Genomic DNA, 27,825 nt, shown 5'->3' with positions numbered 1-27,825 from the left:
TTGGCATGTAGTACAGTAGGATGGAGAATGAAAGAGAAAAGTATGAAAGACAGAAACTAGGAGTAAGAAGAAAGTATTCCAAGGGTGAAAGCAAGGATGTTAGAGAAATTAGTTTCCAGAAGAGAAAAGCGAAAGAGATAACTGTTTTGGCAAGCATGAATGATTTTAAAGGTAAGAAATATGCACTGAGAGAATATATGAAAGAGTTGCTGATGATAGAAGTGAAAAAGCAGAGTGAGAAAGTAAAAGCTAGGAGCCTGTTGTATTGATATGATAGAAATGAACAGAGAACTGCCACAATTGCAAATGAATCAATGGGGAGATTGTGCACAAGGAATGGCATGCAGTTTATAGATGTATGAAGTGAAGTGGATGGATGAAAGGACTTATACAAGTCCTTTCAATCATCCTTGGAGTTAGATGTTTAGAGAGAAAGAGAGAGCGAGGTTAGAAATGTAAAATCTAACTCCAAGACTTGAGGGGGGGGATACAGTCAAGAGTGGGTTGAGCCACTGCTGGGACAAATGAGTATGTGTACAGAAAGGATTATACAATGCCAAATGCAGTTTCAAAGGTGTCAACAAACAGATTGGTAATGACATTATGTAAGGGGATGCTAAAATATATGTACACAAAAGCAAGATGTATCAGAAATAAAGGAGAAGACTTTTGGGCATTGGTCAGCTGCACGGCCAAACATTGTTGGCACTAGCAAGACTTGGTTGAGAGAAAATGATATACTTGTAGTTAAAGGGATAGAATGTAAGGGATATTACATATAAAAGAAGAGAGCAGGAGGGGTACGTACTGCCAATGATAGCTGACAAACTTCAATTAACAAAAGCAGAAGTTCAGGAGCAATTTAGATCTCAGGGAGATGGTTCATTTGAGACTATCTGATATAAAATAGAGACCAAGAGGACAAAATATATTGTTGGTTGCTGCTATAGACCAATAGGATTAGTATAATTAGTGCAAGCAAAGCAATTATTATGGGATCTTTTACTATCAAGATATAGATTAGAAGAACAAAAGGGCACATGGCAAATGGAATTGAAATTTGTACAGTTACTAAGGGATAATTACCTGAAACAGCATGTTTTGGAGGAGACTGGAGATGGTGTGAGAGTGCTGGATCTGGTAATAACATCAGAAGATGTATTCATAACCACAGTAGAAACTCTGTCTCCAACTGGAGAAAGTGACCATGCAGTTGTGTTTGGAAGGTTTCTAAAAATGTAGAATAATCCAAAGTTAAGAAAGGGTTTAGGTGGAACTACAAAGTTGGCAATTAGAACACAGCTCCAAACAGTGCCACAGCTTAAGAAACTATAAAGAATTAATGTTAGTAGGGCACGGAAAGTTGTCAGGGATTGTTTGAGAGAAGCATGATCAGACTGCATACCAAGAACAGAAAGATAAACCAAGTGGGAGTTAAGTGGATGAATGATACAAAGCACCAGTAAGATTTTATAAATTTTATAAGATTTTATAAGATTCTGATTTTTTCAGATCTTGACCACTGCTCAGAAACAAGTGACCAAGCTGGTGATAAGTCTCTGGAATGCTATGTTGACGATATAAGGTTGTCATATCAACCTTATATTCTATAAGATTGACTCAAAAGAAAGGTTTATATTCAATACATGATGAATATAAAGAGAGAGAAAACTATGAGTTATCCCTGGTAGTTGTTTAAGAGTGTGAAGACTGACTAGATTTTTTTCTTGGAGAGTAGTCAGGGGTGCGCCAGCCATATGTGCAATGTGTGCAACGCAGACAGGTGCCAGGATAGTAAAGGTGCCAAAGAGGAGGAAATACTTAAAAAAAAACGTTTTTTTAAAGTGATTTTTTTATTGGAGGAGGGGGGGGATAGGGATGGCAACTAAAGTTTTGCACACAGGCACCGGACACTAATGGCGTGCTACTGGGTATAGGGGTGCCAACTAAAGTTTTGCACACAGGTGCTGGACACTACTGGCACACCCCTGAGAGTAGTGCATGAACAGAATGGATTGCCAGAAGTAGTTGTGAATGCCCTGAAAGTGAATGAGTTTAATAAGAAGTATGAGGTATTGTGTGTACAAAGGTTAGTTAGTGTAGGTCTTCTGTGATGGGCCATGTTGGAGATACTCATATAATACAATTTAATCTGCCTCAACAGAAAAATTTTTTGCCGGCCTGGTTGACCGAGTGGTTAGAGTATCCGCTCTCCAGCCAAAAGGCTGCGGGTTTGAATCCCGCCATGGGCATGGATGTTTGTGATTGTCTCTGAAAATAATAGTGGTGATGGTGGGCAGTAGATGGTGTTGGTGTAGATGAGGAAGTTTGTGGATGAGGTTGAGTGGTGGAGACAGAGAGTTGTAGAGTAGGTGCCCTCCCTCGATGAGTCTTACGCCTCCCTGGAAGTGTCAAATAATAATAATAATAATAACAATAATAATAATAATAATAAATTAAGTCTAAGATCCACATAGTCATATGTTGATCACTAATAAATTATTAGTAATTATAATACCACTATAAAATGGAATAAATAAATATTTTAAAACAATAAACAATACCTTTTCTTCTTGAGCTATAGTAAAAAGACGGCGATGATTATCGTTAGATATGCAAAATGCTTCTTGGGCATATTCATAGAGATCTTCTGCATATACTAAATAGCCACTACTATTTGCTCCCAGTTTATGCTTAATTGTATATAAAACCTCAATATAGAGTTCTTCCCACTAGAAATGAAAAATGGTTAAAACCATGAAAGCGCTTAGCTTCAATTCAATATGGTAAATCTGATAAATCTAATAGGGAATCAATAGGATAACACACAAACTAAGAAAGAAAATTAAATAGCATATTAAATGTCATTGTCAGATCACATCGCTTACACTCGAAAGTGATTTTTTTTCCTTCATAGTTTCAAGTGTTATTAATTTAAAAACTCTTTAGGCCTATGATGTATTTGAAAGTGTGGTGCCTATATCTGCCATTGTTTAACGATGCTATACTCAACACATATAATATCAGAAATAAAATTTTGTTGCAAATAACATAATATTGGTTAATGGATTCATTTAAAATACAAGTATAGAAGACCTGCCATTTATTCAGATAATAGTCGCTTGCGTATATTAATATATACTTATCTACTGTGCATATCAGGCTTTTTCCTATATTTCAATGCAGAAAAATCATGAATTCAATGCGGAAATATTACTAATATTCCTGACTTTTCCTCCTTTTGGTGGTTACCATATATCATTTTAAAATGTCTCTTTTATTCAAATTAATAATCAATTAAATTTAAATTTATAAATTTTGAATGTTTATATAAGCTACTGATCAGATCCTGATGCCAATAAACTGTTGATTGTGCAATAGATTAAAATATCCAAAATCATAAGTATCTTATGCATTGTTGAAAGTGTTTCCACTTGGTTATACTATAAATTAAAGATACCAAGAAATTATATACTTAGTTTAATCCTTTATCCAAGTGTAAGCAAACAAGTTTGCGCCTGAACTATTTTCAGGACTGGGGCAACTCGTGGTAAAGGTTTATGAGTTCACATCACTTGCCTTGGTATAATAATAAGGTGTAACACCTTTTGGCTACTCGTATATAAAAATATGACTTCTGTATTACTTCAACCTTGGTATCACCTCTGGGTCTGGCTCCCACTGATGAGACTTCAATAAAGGTTGAAACCAGTCTGAGTAGTGGCCCCATAATGCACAGTATTATACATACCTGTAAGGATATGTGCTTTGCATTATGGGATACTAAAGCAAGTGATGTGAAGTCATACACCTTTACCATGAGTTGCCCCAGTCCTGAAAATAGTTCAGGCACAAACTTGTTTGCTTACACTTGGATAAAGGATTAAACCAAGTATATGTTTAATCTGCCTGGTTGGCCGAGTGGTTAGCGTATCCGCTTACCAGCCAAAAGGCTGTGGGTTCGAATCCCACCGTGGGCAGGGATGTTTGTGATTGTTCCTGAAATTACTAGTGGTGATGGTCAGTGGTAGATGGTGTTAGTGTAGATGATGAAGGTAGTTGCAGTTGGGGGAGTGGTGGAGATGGAGTGTTGTAGAGTAAGTGTCCTCCCTTGATGAGTCTTTGGATTCCCTGGAGGTGTTATGTAATAATAATAATAATTTCTTAGTATCTTTAATTTATCTTATGCATTATTTTAATGTATAAATGGCTCTATCCATTCTTCTAATGTAGCTTATAATGTGATTGCTGTGTGGAATTCTTGTTTGTTCTAATGATCTTCAAAAAGAAATGTCAAGAAAAACAAATTATTATTATTATTATTATTAAATATATCTAGTGATCCAACAACTTCTCTCTCTTTGTTTCTCTTCCAACAACTTTCTCTAATCCAGAGTATTTTAATAATAAGGTGTGCCACCTTTTGGCTACTTGTATATGAAAATGTGACTTCTGCATTACTTCAACCTTAGTATCACCTCTGGGTCTGGCTCCCACTGATGAGACTACAATAAAGGTCAAAACCAGTCTGGGTAGTGACCCTTCCCATAATGCATTGCATTATACATGTCCACAAGGAGATATGCTTTGCATTATGGGATACTAAGGCAAGTGATGTGAAGTCATTAGCTTCTTTATACGAGTTGGCCCAATCCTGAAAATAGTTCAGGTGCAAACTTGCTTGCTTACACTTGGATAAAGGATTAAACTAAGTATATAATTTCTTGGCATCTTTAATTTATAGTATAACCAAGTGGAAAGATGGTACAACACCAGGGCACTCCTTGCAAAGGTGGAGCGAGCTACCAACACTCCTATCTCAGTATCATATCTCCCATAATGCAAAACACATCTCCTGTTTTGCATTATGAAAGATACTGAGATAGGAATCTTGGTAGCTTGCTCCACCTTTGCAAGGAGTGTCCTGGTGTTGTACCACCTTATCCCAGTCCTGAAGATACTTTCAGGCGCAAACTTTGTTTGCTCACACTTGGATAAAGGATTAAACTAAATTTATTATACTCTAACCAAGTGAAAAATAAACTTTCAACAAGTGGAAAGACTTCCAACATATCTAGTGATCTCTGAAATGACAAAAGCAGTCCTATAAAGTATTCTGCACTTATACTATAAAATCTGCTCAGAAAGTTATACAGATACTGGCCATTGAATTAGAAACTTTTATTTAATATCATGTTGGATCTCCTTTAGTCTGAATTATAGCACATATGCAGTTTGCCATAGATTCCACAAGGTGAGGGATTGCATCTATATCTACGACATACCAAGCATTCACTAGACAGTCTTTTAACTGCCTCAGATTTGATGGAAGAGGACTTTTCTCCCAGATCTGTTTTTCTAACATGTCCCATACATTCTCAATGGGCAGATCTGGGCTTCATGGTGGCCAGGGAAGATGGTGAAAGTTGCTGTCTCACTTGCTGAACCACTTTTGGACAATTCTTGTGCAATGGACAGTAGTATTGCCATCCATGAAACAATCATCACTGCTGGATAAAAAGTCAACATTGCAAGATGGACGTGATTGGCAATAATGTTCAGATATTCCTTGGAGGACATACCTGACCTTTCAGCGACATCACAGGACCTGTTCCGTCCCAAGAGAACATGCCCCTCACCATGACACCACCTCCATAACCTTAAGTTGTGTTTACAAGGAAAGTGAGGTGCATTACTTCATGGGACTTGTGCCAAACTTTCTGGCTACCATTAGTATAGAACAAGGTGTACCATGACTCATCAGACCACATGCCTTTTTTTCCAGTCTTCCAGTATCCAATCATGGTATTGCTGACACCACCGTAGACAAACTTTCCAGTTCCTTGCAAAAATTAGTTTCCACATAAGCATGCAACTGCCAGTACTGATCCTCTTCAATTCCACTGAACTGTGCATAGTTCAGTGAGATATGGGTTGGGAACAGCCTTCATTAAATGTGTCAGTCAACTGCTGCACACAGGAAGTTCTCTATGAAGTAGTTTGTTTTATACAGCTGTCTGAAGCAAAAGTATTGTCTGTATCCTTGAAATGAATAAAATTGAGTATCATGAGATTATAAAATTCTTTGTAAAAGAAGGTTTAATGCCAAAAGAAATTCATTCGACATTCATAAAAGTTTATGGGCATTCTTCTCCTTCGTTTTGACAATTAAGAAATGGACTGCCGAGTTTAGACATGGCCATACCAGCCTTCAAAATGATCCAGGGGAAGGACATCCAAAAAGTGTAACACCAGAAATCATTGATCAAGTGCACGATATGGTACTGGATGGCCGGCGAGTCAAAGCGCGTGAAATTCCTGAGATTATAGACATTTCAAAAGAACATGTAGGATATATTTTGCATGAAGAATTGCAAATGAAAAAGCTTTGCGCAAGATGGGTGCTGCTCTTGCTCTCAGCAGATCAAAAATGCACTCGCATGAAAAATTCTGAACAGTGCTTGGAGCATTTTAACAAAAATGAAACTGATTTTGCATATAGATTTTTTACTATGGATGAGACTTGGATTCACCATTACACACCAGAATCCAAACAGTAGTCAAAACAGTGGACAGTGGCCAGTTGTTCAGCACCAAAGAAGACAAAGTCAGTTCCATCAGCAGGAAAGGTCATGCATTGGTATTTTGGGATGCTAAAGGCATTTTGTTTATTAATTATCTTGAAATGGGTAAAACAATAACTGGAGAATATTATTCTGATCTTTTAACCAGACCAGATGAAAAAATTCGTGAGAAAAGATCCGGTTTCGAGAAGAAAAAAATCATCTTTCATTAGAACAATGCACCTGCCCACAAAGGTGTTTTGGCAATGGGAAAATTAAGGGATGTGCACTATGAATTGCTGGAACATCCACCTTGTTCTCAAGATTTGGCTTCCTCTGAATTCTATCTCTTCCCAAAACTAGAACTCTTCCTCTATCTGGTCAACATTTTTCTTTGAATCAAGAGGTGATTGCAGCTGTAGAGAGGTATTTTGCAGCTCTTACTGAGAACCAGTGGAGTAGCTAGGGGAGGCGGTGGGGGGCAGTCCGCCCTGGAGGGCATTTTTTGGGAGTTTTCACGTGAAACACAATTTTTTGACGATTCTTTTATTTATGTTGACTTAGTAATTTTTATTACTTAATTAATAATTGTTTTTAACAACTATACTTACAACTAAAATAAATAAAATATAAATATAACAAAACTGTTACATTTCCCTATCATACTATAATTCAAATTCTTAAAAATAAAACAATAAAACTCATGACAAGGCAATTGAGAACTATTCAGAATGAGTTTATAGAAATTTTGGATAAAAGTAAGAAGAAAAGTATTTTTCTATGATATTTGACAGCACCCCTGATATTTCTCATAAGGATCAAAGCGAGCCAAGTTTTACACTATGTTATGATCGATGGAAATAAAGTAAAGGTTGCGGAATGATTTGTTGATTTCATTGAAACAAAAGGTAAAAACCACCGAGAATATTTCAACTATGATTTTGCAAAAATTAGAAAATGATGGGATTGATATTCAAAATTGTAGAGGACAAGCATATGATAATGCTGCTGTGATGGCTGGTCAACATACTGACTTTCAGAGATACATCAAGGAAATTAATGGAAAAGCAGAATTTGTCGCATGTGCAAATCACTCGCTGAATTTGGCAGGTGCACATGCAGCTTCTGTTACTGTGAATTCTGTTACCGTGGAGCGTTTGTTCACGTTTTTTAATTCCTCAACCCATCGCTGGGATATTCTGACTTCAGTCACTGGTAAAAGTGTCAAGCGAGTAGCAGAAACTTGGTGGAGTGCACAGGGAGATGCTGGGAGTGTTGTAAAAGAATTACTCAACAATCTTAAGTACTGTAGAACATTTAACTGGTGAAGAAGGAAATAGAGTTACCAGGTCAGATGCTGGCATGCTGCTTGTTGCATTACAATTGTTTTCCTTCCTGTGCTTTCTTGGGCTGTGGGAATCCATTCTTCTAGAAATTAATGACACACAAGTCTACCTCCAAACCAAAGGATTGAATATACAACAATGTGACATAAAACTTGAGGCTTTAAAAGCATGTTTAACTGAAAATAGGGATGAATTAGTTAACAATTCAGTAACTTAAGCCAAAAAAATTTGTGATGATCTGGGAATAGTCATGGATCATCGGTGTAGAAAGAAGAAACTGATGGCAGGTGAAGAATCATGAGATGCTGAATTGTCATACGAAACTGAGTTGAGGAGAGAAATGTTTTTTCACTGGACAGACTGATCCAAGAAATCACCACATCATTTCAACAGCTTCATGTTCTTGCTGAAAAATATGTCTTCCTTACTCCATCGAATCTTTTGAATGATAAATACGAATGTCAACTAAATCATGATCATGATGACATTAATAAAGAAGAGTTCCTCGTTGAGAGAAAAAGACTTCAGAGTTTTATTTTTGTTGCTGCTACGCAAGACGAAACAGAGACATGGAAGGACAGTCCCCTTGATCTTTTGCAGTTTATTCTAAAATACAGTCTCAAGAACTCAGTTCCAAATATTGTAATACTACTGCTAATTTTCCTCACAATTTCTGTAAGTGTTGCTAATTGTGAGAGGAGTTTTTCTAAATTAAAACTGATTAAGAATTACCTAAGATCTACAATGGGTCCCTTATGTTTAAGAAATTTTGCCATACTGTCTACAGTACAGGAACTGAGTGATAAAATAGACTACAACAATGTCATCGAGATTTTGCTAACAGAAAAGCAAGAAAAATAACATTTTAGAACGTTGGAATTAAAGTTTTACTCCAAAAATAAACATAGTGTTTTAATTTATTTCCCTATACATCGTTTTGACTTTCTGTAATATTTTTGGTGTGTATTGAGAGGTGGCAGCAAACTCAGGGACTGCCCCAGGCAGCAAAAGCTCTAGCTACGCCACTGCTGAGAACCACTACAGGGACAGGATAATGGCACTAGAGCATCACTGGAATAAATGTATTAGTCTTAAGGGAGATCATGTTGAAAAATAAAAACAATTTTGAAATTATAAACTGGTTTTTTCATTGTTAGGCCGAGAACTTTTCAGACCACCCCTCATATAACCAAGTGGAAAAACTTTCAACATTAATCTCTAATCCAGTGTATTTTAGTGATAAGGTGTGACACCTTTTGGCTACTTGTATATGGAAATATGACTTCTGCATTACTTCAACCTTAGTATCACTTCTGAGTACGGCTCCCACTGATGAGACCTCAATAAAGATCAGAACCAATCTGGGCAGTGGCCCTTCCCATAATACACAGCATTATACATGTCTGTAAGGATATGTGCTTTGCATTATGGAATACTAAGGCAATTGATGTGAAGTCATTAGCCTCTATATACAAGTTTCCCAGTCGTGAAGTTACTTCATGCGTGTTCAAGGTTTTGTGGCCATTTAGCCAAATAAAATAAAAACACATATTACTACATTTTGTAGTTGTATGATAACATTTATTTACTAAATCAATAATTTGTATAGTAGTTTAACTAATTTTAATTAAAAACATTAAAAGCATTATTAATTTATAAAAAAATACTCATATATATTAATATCACACAAAAGTATTTGTAAAAATTAACTGTTCTCTTATTGTGCTTGTCACATCACAAGATCATCTTCAATAAATCTGGGCAGTCTTTTAAAAATGTATGAAATTCCAAGCATGATAAATGGAAATCAGATTTGAGAACAAGCATTGATTTCAGAGTCGATACTGATAGTTGTGTTTTCTGCCATCTGCAATTTATTCATGACAAAGAGAAAAAAATTCAGAAAAACTATCAATGTTTATTGCTAACCAGCAATAATATATTACTAATCATGAGTAGGACTGTGCATTTCAGTATGCTACTGTGCATGTGCATGCATGCATGCCATGCATGCATATTTGCATAGTTATGATGGCAATAATTTGATTAATAATCTAAGTGACTGAGCTCAAAAGAGGGTACATTTTGGTGTCCAACCAGATTTTCTGAGAAAAACAAGGCCACAACCATAAAAATCAGGATGTATGGTCACCATAGCTATACCTCATGTCAAACTTCTGTGACTCACACAATGCAAGTGGAAAGCAATGTCATTGAGATGCCCATGACCCTTAAACAGGGGAGGGAGAGAGAGAGAGGAATAGCCATAGACTGGTAACATACAAAATGTATAACACAATTTATAATGCAAAAAACTTCCACATAACCAAGAACAGTCCCACTCCAGTTGTAATTTTCATTAAATAGGCATTTTATTTTTATCCCCTCCTCCCCTTTTTTTTTTTTTTTAGATGGCATTGTTGAACAAATCATGGATCACATGAAACGTTTAAAAAGAGAGGTTTTAGAGTTTTCAGTCTGTCCTGTTTTTTTGTGAATCATGCAATATTTGTGGAGAAAGGGGGGGAGAGAGAAAAACAAAATGGGCATGTTTGTTCAAATAACTTCTTACAATGAAGAAATTATTATTATTATTATTATTATTCAGGCCTCCAAGGAGTCAAAAGACTCATCGAGGGAGGTCCTTTCTAAGACATAAAGTCTGTCAAGACTCATCGAGGGGAGGTCCCCCCCTGAGAAACACAAAGTTTATCATACCACTCCTTAAACCCACTGACCGTTCTCGCTCCCACCACTCCATCAGGCAATGCATTCCACGGCTCAACCACCCTCCACACAAAGAAACCACTCCTTACCCTCTTGCTCACAGTTTCCTTTCGTAACTTCCAGGGATGGCCTCTTGTCATCACTCCTTCCCGCTGATCAACCAAGCGAAAGAACTCCCCAGTGTCAACCCTGTAACCACCTCTCAACAGTTTAAAAGTCTCAATCATATCACCTCTCCTTCTTCTATCCACCAAACTCTGCAGTCCACATTCTCTCAGCCGATCCTCATAACTATCCTTGTACAGTCCTGAAACCATCTTTGTCATCCGTCTTTGTATCCTTTCCACAGTTAATTTATCCCCTTCAAATCCTGGGGACCAAATCTGAGAACAATAGTCCAAGTGTGGTCTGATCAGAGACTTATACAATGGAATGATAACCCTCTTATCTCTGCAGGTCAGTGTCCTTCTCATAATAGCAGCAATCCTCTGTGTTACCTTCACCACCTTTGCAATATGTCCCCTAAACTTCAGGTTTCTATCAATCATCAACCCCAGATCTCTTGTCTCCCCTACTTCCTCCAGTATAACTCCTCCCATAGAGTATGCAGCATCCCATCGATGTTTCCCAAACCTCAAGACCTTACATTTTGCTGCATTAAACTGACACCCCCATTCATTTGCCCATCTATCTAGCTTATTTAAATCCTCTTGCAGGGTTACCACATCTGCACTATTACTAATAATCCTTCCAAGCTTCGCATCATCCGCAAACAACTGAATATCCCCCTGCAATCCACTGGCTATGTCATTGATATAAAGGTTAAACAATATATGTCCTAGTACTGAGCCCTGTGGGACCCCACTTGTAACCCTCTGCCTCCTGGAAACTGCTCCACCATACACAACTCTCTGATACCTATCAGACAGCCAATCCTGAATCCAGTTGACCAATCTGACATCCAGACCCATGTGCTGCAACTTAAATATCAGCTTATCACGTGGCACCCTGTCAAATGCCTTCGCCAAGTCTAAGAAAATTGCAGTATATGCCTTTCCCTCATCTAATGCTCTTGTAACTTTATTATAAAAGGCTAGCATATTGCTAAAACAAGAGCGTCCTTTCACAAATCCATGTTGATTCTCACAGATAATATTACCCTCATCTGCCCAATGCTGTACACGGTCCCTCACTACTTTCTCCAAGATCTTAACAACTACTGATGACACACAGACTGGCCTATAATTAGACACTTCCAGTCTGTTACCACCCTTATGCAATGGCACTATCTTACCTTCCTTCCATTCCCTGGGCACCTTTGCCAAAGCCAGACTTTCATTGAAAAGCCACGTTAAAGGTATTGTCAATTCCCTAGCACATTCTCTCAAAACTCGTGGCGAAATACCATCCAGTCCCACAGCTTTACTGACATCCAGAGTACTCAGTATCTGAAACACACTCTCCTCCTGTACATTATTATGATGTACAGGAGGAGAGTGTGTTTATTATGAAATTATGACATAGCACTTGTCCTGCACTTTATACCTAAGAAGAAAAAGTAGAAAAACTATCTAACTTAGTGCAGTCAAATATACTTTTCTTTTGTTTTGGTCATAACTAAGTGTAAAACATCCAGGAATTGTGCAACAATAACAATTGCCTAACATAAGAAATTGATTTCCACAGTTAATAACAATAATGAATTAGAGTAAAAAACATGAAGAAAATTAAATTCTGACACTGCGTAAATCCCACTTACATGTATTAATGGCTAATTGGGGGATAGAGACAAAATAAACACATTTCATCTCTGGACTCTGACTCTCCCTATGCAGTCCAGATAACAAGTAACTTATTACATAATAGTAACAAAAGCATTAAAAAAAAAACCATAGCAAAGTTGTAAAACAAATTCACTAGAAAATGCTCTATTTAGTTTGGTAACTATTGCTGCTAACTATGAACCATATAAAGTGTCTAGAGGGTATCAAATTATAATAAACATTTTTTATAATAAGCTATAATTTATAGTTAAATTATATAACTACTTTATGCCATACAAAAATAAAAAAATAACTCAACTGCATTATCTAAAATTTCTTTTAGCAGCCCTTTCATTATCATTATTATTTATGACCTCCATGGAGTCATGAGACTCATTTTGGAGGTCAGCTTTAAACAACATAAAGTGTATCATACCATTCAAACTCACTGCACTCACCACTCTCTCTCAGGTAATGCATTCCATACAAATTCATAAGTAACTTACTTCTTTCTTTCCTATCTTATATGGATTAATTTTTATTCCAACATCTTTTTCTGTTGGTTGTGGCTTGTCCTTCTCTGATTCTATCTAAAAGTAAGATTTTTGGCTATGAGTAATGTTTCATTTAAAAAAAAAAAAAAGTAGTTCTTTAAAACAGATTTCACATAAATATTATTATAATGCTCACAAGCAGTTAAATATCTGAAATAATAAGAATTGCTTCCAGAATCACAGAGAAAATGGGTCTTAAAATAGTTATTCCACAATAACGAAATAGTACATTTATCTTATGACAACTTACATGTGATTCACATAAGAAATATGTGTCAATGAATTTTTTATCATAGCAGCAATAGGATGTGCTGCCTTTGCAACATGTGCGATGTTTCCCTTGAACTTCAGTCTACTGTCTACCATCACTTCAAGATCTCGAATCTCATCCACTTCCTAAGTACAGCTCCACCAATACAGCACATAGCCTTACATCTCTGTATCCCAAAGTGTAACACCTTGCATTTATTAATATTAAGACTGCAACCCCACTCATTTGTCCAAGCTAAAAATCTATTCAAATCTTCCTGTAGAGAATTAACATCAGCATTTCACCTGATAATTCTACCCAACTTTGCATCATCACTGACAAACATTTGAAGATCCCCAGTCAATCCACAGGAAATATCATTAACAAATAAGTTAAACAGTAGGGGCCCAAGAACAGAACTCTGAGGAATGCCACTGGTTACCTTCCTTTTCTGAGACATGGCTCCATCATACACAACTTACTGGTATTGTTCAGAGCCAATCTTCGATCCTTCTGCATTACTTCAACCTTAATGTCTCTGCTGGGTATGGATCCCACTGACAAGATCTCAATAAAAGTTGAAACTTTTCGCTGAGTTCATGGCTCTGCTCTGTGGTGGGGGTGAGCCTGCCATTGGGCAGAGCCAATACTGAGGGTTCCTCTCCATGGCAGGGTGGGCCAGTCACCAAGTGAAACCACCACTGAGTAAAATGATCCTTGAATCACTCGCACTTGCTGAGTTTAGAGTGATCTGGGGGGATTGCCTGAGTTTTTGTGTCACTTCTATGCTTCACTATATAAGTGAAAGAGACTTTCCTTCACTTATATAGTGAAACTTGTCTGGGTAGTGGCTCTTCCCATAATGCATAGCATTATATATGTCCTTAAGGATATGTGCTTTGCATTATGGGATACTAAGGCAAGTGATGTGAAGTCATTATCTTCTATATACGAGTTTCCCCAGTCCTGAAAATACTTCAGGTGCAAACTTTGTTTGCTTATGCCTGGATAAAGGATTAAACCAAGTATATAATTTCTTGGTATCTTTAATTTATAGTATAACCAAGTGAGAGCCAACTATATAAGTGAAAGAGACTTTCCTTCACTTATATAGTGAAACTTGTCTGGGTAATGGCTCTTCCCATTATGCATAGCATTATATGTCTAACTTATGTAATGTAGCTTTACTGAAGTTTTCATAGATTTTTATAATTTTCTTCTTTAGAGAGATATAAATAAAGAAGCCAGTTTGGCAATTTTTATTCATATCTTGATTCAATAATAGAATGCAGTTTATAAACAACCAAAATACTTGGAGGACGTATTTATTTTATTGGTGTTGAGAGATGTTGGGATCTGTCTTTATAGAGACCAGGAACAAGAAAGTATTGGATACTGTATAATAGTTCTGTAATAACATTTTTTAAAGGAATAAAGAAATATATAAGCATTAAAAATATTTCTTAAAAAATACTCCAAGTTTATAACAGTGAGTCAAAACACTTTGAATCAATAGAATGGAAGATTAGTGAAAGTGTCAGTTTCATTTCTGTGAATCAAAATAAAAGTTTTACTGCTTTTGTCTGTCAGTTATTGATCATCGCATGATCGCAACCATCCCTTTTATGATTAACTTTCTGTCCATTAATGGCACTAGAACGCACATAATATATAATGTAATATATAATGTATGCTATTATATATACAGGGCCGTCGGCAGATTAGATCGCGCCCTGAGGCAAACAATTAAATATCGCCCTTAATGGATTATAAGACAAAAATATAAGAAAATCTCCAATTGCTATTTTGTTTTTATTACAAGAGAAACATTAATGCAAAACAATTACATAATAATATTAATTAAAAGTTTGCTCTTCGGGGATATCGCACAATAAAACTGTTTATAAGTTCTTCTAAATTTAAATTATAAGCTATGTCCGCATCTATCGATAATAGTTGCTAGACCACCCAATTTTTCTTGGGTCATTGCTGTTCGCAAATAATTTTTAATCAGTTTAAACTTGGAAAAACTTCTTTCCGCACTTGCTACGCTAAAAGGAATGTAGCGACGGCGCCAACCGCAATATGGTCTGAACGGGCGCCCTTATTAAACCGCACCGTGAGGCAGGCTGCCTCTATGCTACACCCAGTCGACGGCACTGTGTATATATATAGCATACATTGTGTGTGTGTTATAATCATATGTGATATATGATTATATATAGCGAGAGAGTTGGTAAGCGGTGCATATATAAAATACTGTACAGAATTTCCAAATTGTGAGGGAGACGTGTATTACGTACTGATTCAGTTAAATATCACATCACAATCTATTTGGGCAATGCCGAGATTCTGTGCAAAGCTTTCGCCGTACAACGTAGCATTTACTTAACATCAAAATTAAAATGCGTATAATCGGAAAAAGAAGAACAAATCGCGAGATGTTTGCACAAAAAAATAAACCTTAAGGAGAAAAAAAAAATAATTCGAAATGTTATATGCTCTGTAATCCACAATAATACTATTCTTTGCTTTCAACATTTCCGAAATGAGAATAACATAGTACTTGCTGCTATTAAGGTTTCTAGCTAATTCTGAAATAAACTTTCTTTCAACTTTATCGTCTTAAAGGGTGAAGCAGATGCTTTTCATATTCCCCGCTGTTTGATGAGGAAAACTGTGAGAGGGAAAATATTAATGCGCCTGTGGCTCGCCCAGAGTGGGCCTCAGGATTAATCATTGAGGTTGCAGTTTAAAATAGTTTTTGGTCTTTTGTACTTGGTGTAATCTGTTGCGACGTAATTTGCAGCTAGTTGAATTAGATTATTAGGATGCATAGATGCTATTGAAAAGAACTTAGTTGCTATAGTCTGCATGAAGGTATAAATATATGGGACTTCTGTGTCCCGGTGAAATTGCACAGTGTGTATGAACCATGGTGCGCTCAGGATTATTCTGAGACATTTATTCTGCACACGTTGTAGTTTGAGGATGTTAGTATTAGCAGTATGACTCCAAACCGGAGAAGCATAGATGAGTATAGGACGAATCATCAATTTATATACAGGGTGTCCCAAAATTCACGCAAGATTTAAATTTAGCGCCATTTATGCGGTAAAGTGTTGCCAACGAGAAAAAAAAAGACAGCGTGACAGCTGACAGTTCAGGGTTATTAAAAATGGAGCGCTACACGAAAGAACAACGCATTTTCATTGTTGAGCAATATTTTAAAAATAATGAAGGTTTGGCAGCTACAGTTCGCAATTTTCGTACAAAATATGGTCGGAATAGTGATTTAACTTCATCAACTGTGAAAAGATTAATTTAAAAATTCAAGGAAACTGGATCAATTAGTGATCTTATACACTCTGGCCGTCCTTCAACAAGTCGTTCAACAGAAAACATCGAAGCAGTTCGTGAGAGTGTTGCTGAGAGTCCAGGAACATCAATTCGGCACCGTTGTCTTGAATTGGGCATTTCGAGATTCTCTCTACAGCATATTCTCACGAAAGATTTCCATCTTTATGCTTACAAAGTTCAATTGACTCAAGAACTGAAGCCTACTGACCACACACAGCGAAGAGAGTTCGTTGAATGGATTATGGAACAACAACAAGTGGATGTTTATTTTTCGAACAAAATCATCTTCAGCGATGAGGCTCATTTTCATCTTGATGGCTTCGTTAATCGACAAAATTGTCGCATTTCGGGTTCAGAAAATCCACGAGTGATTGTTGAGAAACAAATGCATCCACAACGTATCACTGTTTGGTGCGGATTGTGGGCTGGAGGCATCATCGGTCCATTCTTCTTCGAAAATGCGGCTGGTAAGTCAATAACAGTTAATGGTGCTCGCTATCGCGACATGATAATCCAGTTTTTTGTGCCTAAATTGCAAGATATTGATGTGGGCGACATGTGGTTTCAACAAGACAGTGCCAGATCCATACAGCCCGAGAAACAATTCAATTACTGCATGAGTCATTTCCTGGTCGCGTAATTTCCCGTTTTGGTGATCAGAATTGGCCGCCCAGATCATGTGACTTAACGCCGTTGGATTTTTTTCTTTGGGGTTTTTTGAAGTCTAAGGTTTATGCCAACAAGCCTACGACCACCCACGCCTTGCAGGAGGAAATTGAGCGCTGTACCAACGAAATTCAGCCACATTTATGCAAAACGGTCATGGAAAATTTCGACAAAAGAGTGCGTATGTGCCAGCAAAGCCGTGGAGGCCATTTATCCGATATGCTATTCCATTCATAACCCTATACTGTATACTTTATGAATCAATAAGAAATTACAATTTTTAATTAAAAACCTGTGTTTTATATCAAAATTACTTCTTGCATGAATTTTGGGAAACCCTGTATAAGTAGTTTGATTCTAGTACTCAATTTGCTGTTTCGTGATTTTTGATGTCTTTAAACATTGAGATTTGATATGGGAGCTGAAAGTCAATTTTCTGTCAAACAATATGCCAAGATATTTGATCTCGGACTACCAAGGGATTTCTGTGTTAAACAGGAGAACGTGTCCAGTAGGAAGCATTGATCTTCTGGTGAACAGTATGGCTACGCTTTTCTGAGGATTTATTTTGAGTCGCCATTTGGTGAAATATTGTTCAATTATCAATAGATTTTCCTACAGTCTTTTGATTGCTAGGTACGGTTTTAAAGATCTGGCTAGTATCGCTGTATCATCCGCATACAAAGCTTTGATAGAAAATAGTGAGTTGTGCGGAATATCATACATATAAATGGAGAAAAGAGTTGGTGCAGTAGTGATCCTTGTGGGACACCAGCCAAGATGCGTTTTTGTATGGAGAGTGTGCCCTTTAACTTAACTTGCATGTGCCTATCATAGAGGTATGATCTGATCAGGTGAACTACTTCCAATGGTATTCCAGATGTTATCATTTTATATTGCATGCCGTAGTGCCAGACTTTGTCGAATTCAAGGAAAACAGCCCCAGTGCATTGACGCCAGTTAAATCCCGTGGTAACATAATCTACCAATCTGTATACTTGTTGTGTAGTATTGTAAAATTGTCGGAATCCAAATTGCTCCTCAGGAAGAATGTTTAATTTGTGCACTAGTTCTTAGAGTTTAGTGAGAATGACTTTCTTGGCAATTTTGCCTAGGTTGGAGATGCGGTTAATTGGTAGTTTTGAGGTGATCGCAGGTCTTTTCCAGGTTTATGGATTGGATTACATCTGCTGGTTTCCAGTGGGAAGAAAAATATTTGTAGCATAAGATGGAGTTTATAATGTTAGCCAGATGCACAATAGCTGTGGGGGATAGTACTTTTATCACCCTGTTTGTGATTCCATCAGGTCCAGGAGCCTTTTTGTTTTTAAGCTTCTTGATTATGTCGTATAATTCTACAGGCGATGTGGGTGCAATTTGACTAGAGCATGTGACAGAAAGTTTGAGCGAAGATCTGACATGTCGATGAACCTTGTATGTGTGATTGAAGTCGAGATGGTCATATGAGGGTTTGCATTGCTTTTCTAGAGATGTTACTATTGCCTCGGCTTTGTCTGCATCAGTATGGATAAGGCCAGTGTCTGTTTGGAGAGGAGGAAGAGGTTTGTTTTTATTCTTGATGTTTTTGATAAGATTCCATATGGAGTGATTGTCAGGAGAGATGGAATTCAATTTTCCTTCCCAAATTTGATTTCTGTGTACTGTGAGGACATCTCTAACTGCAGAGTGGAATGTGTTCAAGATTCTTTTATGTGAGGTGCTCGCGTGTTGTGATATCTTTTTCTTGCTCTGTTCTTTTCTCTGATCAAGTTTATAATGTCTTCTGGCAAGTGGTTAGATCTGGGGTAGTTCTGGAAATAGTTACTGCTGCAGCAACGGCAGTGTTGATTTGTTTAGTTAGATCCTTTATAGCTGTTTCAATTTCCTCTGTGGATTTAATCAATGGTACAGGACCAATATATTTTGGGAATACTTTGGATAGCTTATCCCAAGGTATATATGAGTAGGGGGAGGAGACAGGTTATCCTGGTTTTCCAGCTTTAATAGAATGGGATTGTGGTCAGATGAAAGATCATTTAGAGTCATTATACTGCACTGGAGTCGTACATTCTGTAGGATAGTTATGTCTAGTACATCAGCCCGAACGTATGTGTTGTGATGGGTAGGCGTTGTGGGGCCTGCCACAACCACATTGTTGGATCCAGAGTAGTTAGTGAGGATGTGACCATTTTTATTTGTGGAATGACTATTCCAGATAGGATGCTTGGCATTTAAGTCGCAAGCCATGATGACAGGCTCTCTGTTGATCAGTACAGCGTTCAGATCTGAAAACAGTAATGCTTTTTTGCGGAGGATTATATGTTGCGAAAATCCTTAGTTTGCCCACCATGCATGTTGGAATTTCTATGCCTGTAATCTCAAGATTAATGGTGGATGGAATATTTATACAGTGGTGATTGATGTAATCTTTAATGTTAATAGCAGTGCCGCCTCCTCTGTAGGATAATCTGCAAGTTCTGTACATCTGGTATCCATTTATTTTGGGATGATCTGATGGTCGGAGATGGGTTTCATTTATCAAGAGAATATCTGGCTGATGCCCTTGGGCCAACTCCTGGAGCTCCAAGATTCTAACTCTTAATCCGTACGCATTCCATGCTATGATCTGTAAAGAATTTGGTTTTATTTCTGTTCATGAGTGAGCACTAAGATAATGATAAGATAATGACTTGTGTGTCCTTTAGAAATCTATTTGTAGAACATGGTGAGGGATTGGCTTTGCTAAAATCCAACAGCATATTTGCCAAGGAAGAGGTAATGATAGCTGTCAGATTTGGATGTGATGTTGGCTGTTCCAGGGATGTCTGTTTAGGGCGAGTTACATCTGCATATGTCCTAGACTGTTGTTTCTGAGTTGTTCTTTTAGGGCCTCTGACTTCAGCAGATGGGCTTCTGCACCTTTATGTTGATCTTTAGGAGGCTGTGAAGTAGTTTCTGACGTAGATGTGTTAAGAGAGGAAGAGCATGTTTCTTCTTCTGGTTTTCTATTTCTTGGATTGTGCGCACATCATTTGTAGTTGGCAGTGTGAGGACCGCCACAGTTGGCACATTTAGCCTTGGTGGATTTTGGCTTAGAGCATGTATTTGTTGGGTGGACCCCACATTTTAAGCATTTAAATTCAGCCTTGCACATTTTCTGGGTGTGACCAAACTTCTGACATCTGTGGCATTGCCCTGTTGAAGCCCTTTTCCTTAATGGTTCTATAGTGACGTTGTAGGTGCTTGTAGGTTTGACTGATCGCTACTAATACCAGTGGCATTGGAGTCCTGTCTCTCCTGGACATTCTGCTGACCTTTACGGGTGATAAATCTTGCTGGTGTGGATCTGCATTGATTTCCTCTGTGGAAACATCTTCAGATACACCTCTAATCACTACCTTGAGGTTTTTTTCTGATCCTAGTGAAAACGTGTGGTACTGAATACCTTTGGTATTCAATTCAGAGATTAACCATCGATAATCCATCACTGTCCTGGGTTGGATTTTAATACCATCTGTGACATTCTTCGCTTGGCTGTATGATATCTGTAAGTTGTACATCGTAGTCCTTAGCGATATCCATTTATTCTTTTCACGCAGAATAATCGGGGGTATATTTTCCCTTGAGGAGGTAGGAGAGTTTGGGACAGGGCCATCTTCTTCCATTTCATCCGCATTGGGTGGTTCAGAGGCTGCAGTTTTGCGTGTTTGCGAGCGCGAACATCCTGATAATCGGTGTGGTCAGTAAGGGGATTATCCTCAGCAGTTGTTGCTATTTCGCTAGCGCTGTCTTGAAGAAGTTCCAAGAGTTGAGAGTCATCTCTATCAATTTCTTTTATTTCATGAACTACAACTTTTTCCTGGCCATTTTGTGTGAAGCAGATTGACTAGGTGTTTAAATATTACCAGAAGCTGTTTAAAATTAAGTTCTTTACGGTGCATCCATGAGCAAGACATGACTTTCCCTTTCCACAATAATAAGTAGACAGTTTCTAATGAAGTTAATGAAGCAATGAAACAATGGTGATACTAATGGCAGTAGGCCTAGCGTATCGCCCTTGTTTTGAAATTTGTTGACTTACCTACTTTGTTGATTCTTTGGACCTGTTTGAAAAATAAACCGATTGATTATAGTAGTAAATAGTAGTAAAATTATTTACTACTAGTAAATTTACTAGTCAAAATTCCTTGAATCACATTTTATATCAACTATCAAAATCCCGCACGTCAGACATAATCGCTTTAACACTCCGTGTCAAAATTGTTGTCTCCTGAAATAAACTTCCACATACCGATTTTTTTAAAGTAAACATCGGTTCTACTGACCAAGTATCTTCGAGTAACCTTACTATAGAAAACTGGAAACACAGTTACAATACACAGACCGTCGTTTCATATTCAATTAAACAATACACACACATTAAACATACACTCCTACCAGGGCCCTCATAATCCCAAGCAATTAAGACAATACCTCGGTCCGAAAAATTTGGAGGGCTGCGAAATTGTATCTCAGCCATAAAAAGTCTTGTTTTTTTTGTTTGTTTGTTTTAAATTATACATGTTTTCTTGAATTTAGGGTATGCTAGATAGCGCTTGCATTGGGGCGGCATATAGCATAGTGATTCTGCTTCCATTCAGTAAGATTAAAAACATTTTCAGCAAGTAAAATATTCCAGGGGTAGCTCGTGCATAGGCACTACGGAACTGTAGCACCCCTATTTTTTTTCATATATAAATATATTTATTCATTTATTTATATTTGTTTGTAATATTTAATTTTATTATCAACAATCCTATACAATTCTCTTATTTTGTATAAAAAATAATAAAAATCCATCTTGTAGAACCTAGGAGGGTGGAGGACGCTACCGGCACTGTGTTTTCAATATTTTTGAAAACACAGTGAAAACAACATTCAAGCATTATGCACGTCATAGTGAGATGCGAGCTATTAACGTAATGCGGCACTGTCCGTCGAGGAAGCAGAACGCAGGACATATATGGCTCAGAGGGTGAAGCTTGGCGCTTTTTATTTCCCTGTTGTTTGTTTCGGGAGTAGTGATGGGAGAGGTTTGTGAGCTATTTTAGCGCGCCCTGAGTGGGCAGAAGTGGTTATATGTCGTCGTTGGGTATTAGGATGGATTTTGGTCTTTTGTGTTTCCAGTGGTCATTACCGTCATAGTTTCCGGCTTGCTGTATTAGTTGGTTTGGATGCATAGATGTCTTTATAAAGAATTTTTCTGCTAGGGAGCATAGTAGAGGATAGATGTAGGGGATGTTTATGTCACGGTGGATCTGGGCGTTCCTGACAAACCACGGGACATCCAGGATCATTAGGCACTTGCCACAAGCTACAAAGACTACAGGCACTTGTTCTGTAGTCTTTGTAGCTTGATGATGTTTGTCTTGGAGGTATGGCTCCAAGCTGCGGAGGCCTATATAATTGTGGGACAGATCACTGTCTTGTAGAGCAGAATTTTGTGTTCTTGTGTTTAGTTTGCTGTATCTGTTAATCAAGGGGTACAGCTGGGCAATAACTTTTGAAGGTTTGGTGCATGTGCTCTTGATATGGCTGTTGAAGCATAATCGTTTGTCGAGAAGAGTATTCCGAAATATTTAGTTTTAGTTTTCCAGGGAATTTTTGAGTTGAACAGGGTGATATCCCCCTTTGGGGGATGCTCGTCTTCTTGTGAAGAGTATCGTTGTGCTTTTCTGCGGGTTTAATTGTAGCCGCCGGTCCGCAAACCATTTTTCTAGATTCAGGATGATGTCTTGTAGTTGTTTGGTTACGAGATGTGGTTGGCGGGATCTGGCTAGTACAGCCATGTCATCTGCAGAGAGGGGGATGGTGGATGTGACGGGATTTTGAGGGATGTCAACATCTACATGGCTAGCAGTGATCCTTGGGGAACTCTGGGAAGGATTTTTCATTGGATTGAGACTGCATCATTATTTTCACTTGCATCTTCCTGTTTGTGAGGTATGACTTAATCAGATGTATCATGTTTAGTGGAAGGTTTCTAATGATAAGTTTGTAAAGGAGGCCTTGGTGCCAGCTCTTATCGGAGGCCTTTGAGATGTCTAGGGAGACAGCTCTGGTGTGCTGATTCCAGTTGAATCCTGTGGTAATGTGTTCTACCAGCCTATGGATCTGATGGGTGGTACTGTGGTTTTGCCAAAAGCCAAATTGTTCTTGTGGAGTGATGTTTAGTTGGTTGACATGATCTTGGAGCCTGATGAAAATTTTCTCTGCTATATTTTCCTAAATTGGATAGTAGGCTGATGGGACAGTAATTTTCTGGTAGGTGTGGGTCTTTTCCTGAATTGGGATGATGTCAGCTGTTTTCCATGACTGAGGGAAGTGCTGCCATTTGAAGATGGAGTTTATGATGTTTGCCAGATGTACTGTCTGCTTGGTAGTGCCCTGATGAATTTGTTAGTGATGCCGTCGGGACCTGGGACTTTTTGGTTCCTAGGCGGTTGATGATGCTGATTATTTCGATAGGTGAGGTAGGTTTAATATGGTTTGGATTTTCGTCGGGACGATTTAGTGTGAGCCTGACTTTACGATGATCTTGTATAATTCGCTGATGCTTAGGTTCTCATATGCAGGACTGCAGTGTTTTTCTAGGTTTTTTCTTGCTATGGCTTCAGCTTTGTCATCATCTGTGTACGCTAGATGTTGTTCTGCTTGGAAAGGGGGAAGGGATTTGCGTTTGTACCTGAGGTTGTTTAGGAATTTCCATATGGAATGATATATTGTGGAGATGGAGGTGCACTTATTTTCCCATTGTTGATTCATGTGGTTCTGGAGAGCTTCTCGGACAGATTTGTTTGGTCTGTTGAAAACTGTAAACTGTTTTTTTTTTTTTTCGTATTAAGTCCATGATTTTTTCCTGGAGACGATTTTGTTTGTGGGTAATCATAGTTACTGTGGCTGCTGTTATGGCTTTATTGATTTGATTAGTGAGGTTCTTTATTGCTGTGTCTATTTCTTCCTTGGCTTTTATGTGGGGAACCGGACCAATATGTTCTGATAGCACTTTCCTAAGTTTCTCCCAGGCTATGGAGGATTGTGGGGGGGAGGTGGCTGGTCTTTGTTCCCTAAGTAAAGTAGGATTGGGTTGTGATCTGATGATAATTCGTTCAATGCTTGAAGGCTGTACTGGTATTTGATGTTGTGTAGGACAGCGATATCTAGAATGTCGGATGTGCCAGTTGGGCTGATGTAGTTTTTAATGAACATGGCTGTTCCGCCACCTCTGTAGTCCAGTCTGTAATTTCTATACAGTGTGTAGTCTCTCAGTTTTGGTTTGTCTGCAGGTCTTAGATGAGCTTCGTTGATTAAGATGATGTTGGGGTTGTGTCTGTGAGAGAATTCTTGAATCTCCAGTGTCTTGTTTTTTAGGCCATTGGAGTTCCAATCGACGATCTGTAGTGAGTCTAGGAGTAGTCTAGTTTTGTTCAGATAAAATGAGCATTGATAAGATGATCTGAGTTTCCTGCAGGAATTTTTTTGTGGAGTTTGGTGAAGGGTTTGACTTACTGAAGTCTTGAAGCATGTCTGCCAATGAGGCTGTGATGACTGTTGTCATGTTTGGATAATGTTGGTCCTGTTGGATATCTTTGGATGGGCGGGCTACTTCGGCATATGTCCTGCTTCGACAGTGGCTTTCCAGACTGTTGATGTTTTCCATTTGTGGAAGCTGGTGTTTTGTTGTCTTTTGTTGGGTGTCAGGCAACTGGGGAGCCGTCGTCTCTGATGCCTGTGGGTAGGGTTGAGAGATCTGTTTCCTTTTGTTGTCTGTTTTGTTTTTAGGGTAGTGACTGCAGCCTCTGTAGTTTTCTAGGTGGGGCCCCCCCACAGTTTGCGCATTTGGTTAGTGAGGTTCTTGGTTTTGAGCAGGTTCCTGTGGACTGTCCGTCGAGCAGTTCCACTTTTGTTTACATGCAGTTTGCGTCAGTAGTAGAGTATTCATAGCGCTTATTGCGTTTACTCCGTCTCTTTAAATATTTGGACATTACAATTAAAGACATAACATTTGTTATAGTACTTTTCAAGTAATTTTGAATTATGCTAAACTGTATAATTTTATCGATAATAAACAATATTTTTTCATGTTTAATTTTTTTAAAATTTTTACCATAATTTTGATATTTTATCCAAACACGTATACACTGTACTTAGAGTGTGTATGTGTGTATATATTTCGAAAGTTGCAGCACCCGTACGATTTCAAGCCACGAGCCGCCACTGCTTAATTCAAAGAAACGTGTGACAAAAACAATCCCAAGTCAATGACAATGCGAAATATGATAGGATAAACATCCTATATCTTTAAGTTACTTAAGTATAAAGAGCTAATAAGCTTCATTTCGGCAATGAAAACATTACTTAAATTAAGGGAATATTAAATCCCACATAGTTTTAAAACCGAAAAAGAAACTCAAAGATTGGAATCAGAGAGTTTCTTGCCGAATATAGTAAACTATAAAGTATCGGCGACACTAGCGTTAGCCAATGCAAGTGATCCTAGTACGTAGTACAATACCGGGCAACTCGTTGCAAAGGTGGGGGGAGTTCAGATCGCTATTTGGAAAACTCGTTCGCAGAGTACATAAGTTCTTTTCGCTATACACTTTGGTAGTAGGTCTAGCAACTCACTGATGAAGCCTCAAAAAAGGCTGAAACCGGTCTGGGTAGTGACCTCCCTCCATAATGTAATAACAGCATACATTTCCTAGGAAATGTATTTTTACATTATGGAAAATACCTAAGAATAGCAATCTGAACTCCCCCCACCTTTGCAACGAGTTGCCCGGTATTGTACTACGTACTAGGATCACTTGCATTGGCTAACGCTAGTGTCGCCGATACTTTATAGTTTACTATATTCGGCAAGAAACTCTCTGATTCCAATCTTTGAGTTTCTTTTTCGGTTTTAAAACTATGTGGGATTTAATATCCCCTTAATTTAAGTAATCCTATATCTTTTACTTTTACCTTTTATTCTAACGTCGGGCTTAAAGTGCATGTGACGTAAGTTGTACAACAGAAACTGAGTCGCCGCATCTTAGTCAGTACGTATCCTTTCTCTTTCGTGGGGAAGATCCGGGGGAAAAAAGTTCCTCTTTCGTTCGTGGGATAATGTCGTTTTTTTTTTTTTTTTTTTTTCTGAAAACAAACAAACCTAAAGCCTCCGTGGCGCAGTTGGAGAACGAGGGAACATTTCGCCCTACAATTGGAAAAGAACTGAGTTCTACTCTCTGAATTAAGACTCTTTATATAGCGTTTTCAATTGAAAGTGGGATAACCGACATAGTGGAGAGGTAGTTTTTTCCCTCCCGGAAACGTTCATTTTTATATTAGGTTCAATGGACTAACAGAAACAAACAACTTGGCTTCTATATCTTCTCTGAAACCTAATTAATGGCCAAGATGAGCAGTCGCAAAAGAAGAAAAGATTTATCATTTTTGTTATTATATTACAAAGTAATTTTTACTATAGCAGTTAATAATAAAAATTAATTTTCTTGTTAATTTATGCACCTATTCATCTTTTTTTTTTCTTCAAAAAAAAAAAAAAAAACTGATTGCGAGTATACTGCAGACTCAATTATTCATTCTTGTCTCCAGTGCCGTAACTAGGCGGGTGCACAGGCATAGGGCCCAGGATAAAGGGCCCTGAAATAGGGTATCAAAAAATAACCAGTATTATATTTTCATTTTCAAATTTTAAATTTTGCCGTCCTTGAGGACCGATTCATAAACATATATTATAATATTTATAAACAAAATTTCTATTTCTGTCTTATTTGCTTTATTTATTTATTTTTTTTTTCCAAAAAAGGGGGGCCAAAAATAAAATCATGTACAGGGCCCATGAAAAGCTAGTTATGGCACTGCTTGTCTGTCTACCGCAAAAATAGCTATTGTTGGCTCCGGTGTACACCGTGATTTGTATTGATTAGGGTGCGCTACCGCGATGAGTTGGACACCGTGAAAGTGTCACTTAATAATAATAATATCATTTACTGAAATCCAGACGAAACAATTTTACTTGTGTTGTTATTTATATTATTTTACTTTCTTATAGACGACTTGTTATTGTCAATTCTTACATATCCTATTTCATAAAAATCGAGCATATAGATTAGATGACACTTTAACCAATAGAAAGACCTTCAAAACAATATTAATCAACCAGGAGATTGCAAATTGAGTAGTCATTCTAAATATGACTCACCTGCTAGAACTTCTCTTAGGAGAGGAAGATTTCTGTACGGAATCGAATACAAGAAACTTGGACTTTCGATGATACCGACTTAAAGATGAAATATCTTCCCTCTCAATGAGCAATACTCGCGCACATGCGCTTGCACAAACACACACGCACACACCGTTCATGTTTCTCGATGCATTTTAAGAGTGCCCATTTCGTGTAACACTTGTGAGCTAAATGACATTTTTAAAACTGAATATTTTATTCTAAACAAAACTTGCAACGTTTGGAATTCTTTAGTGTGCATTCATAATGAGCTTTTTAAAAACAGATACTTTTGTTATAACATTCATGCGAGATTTCAAAACAAA

General features: G+C 37.7%; 1 protein-coding gene across 1 annotated transcript in view; it reads right to left on the bottom strand.

Moving 5' to 3' along the window:
• The window catches only part of LOC150097276 (BAI1-associated protein 3-like), a 533,976-nt gene that overhangs the window by 465,160 nt on the left and 40,991 nt on the right, over nucleotides 1-27,825 (bottom strand). Inside the window, 2 exon segments of the mRNA XM_090407633.1 lie at nucleotides 2,565-2,732; nucleotides 12,906-12,989. Of these exon segments, the coding sequence (XP_090263759.1) occupies nucleotides 2,565-2,732; nucleotides 12,906-12,989 (252 nt within the window).

The sequence above is a fragment of the Typopeltis vanoorti genome, chromosome 17, assembly GCF_054136105.1.
Source record: "Typopeltis vanoorti isolate ZY-2024b chromosome 17, IOZ_Tvanoo_1.0, whole genome shotgun sequence".
NCBI lineage: Eukaryota > Metazoa > Arthropoda > Arachnida > Uropygi > Thelyphonidae > Typopeltis > Typopeltis vanoorti.
This window is presented reverse-complemented; position numbering and strand designations above follow the sequence as displayed.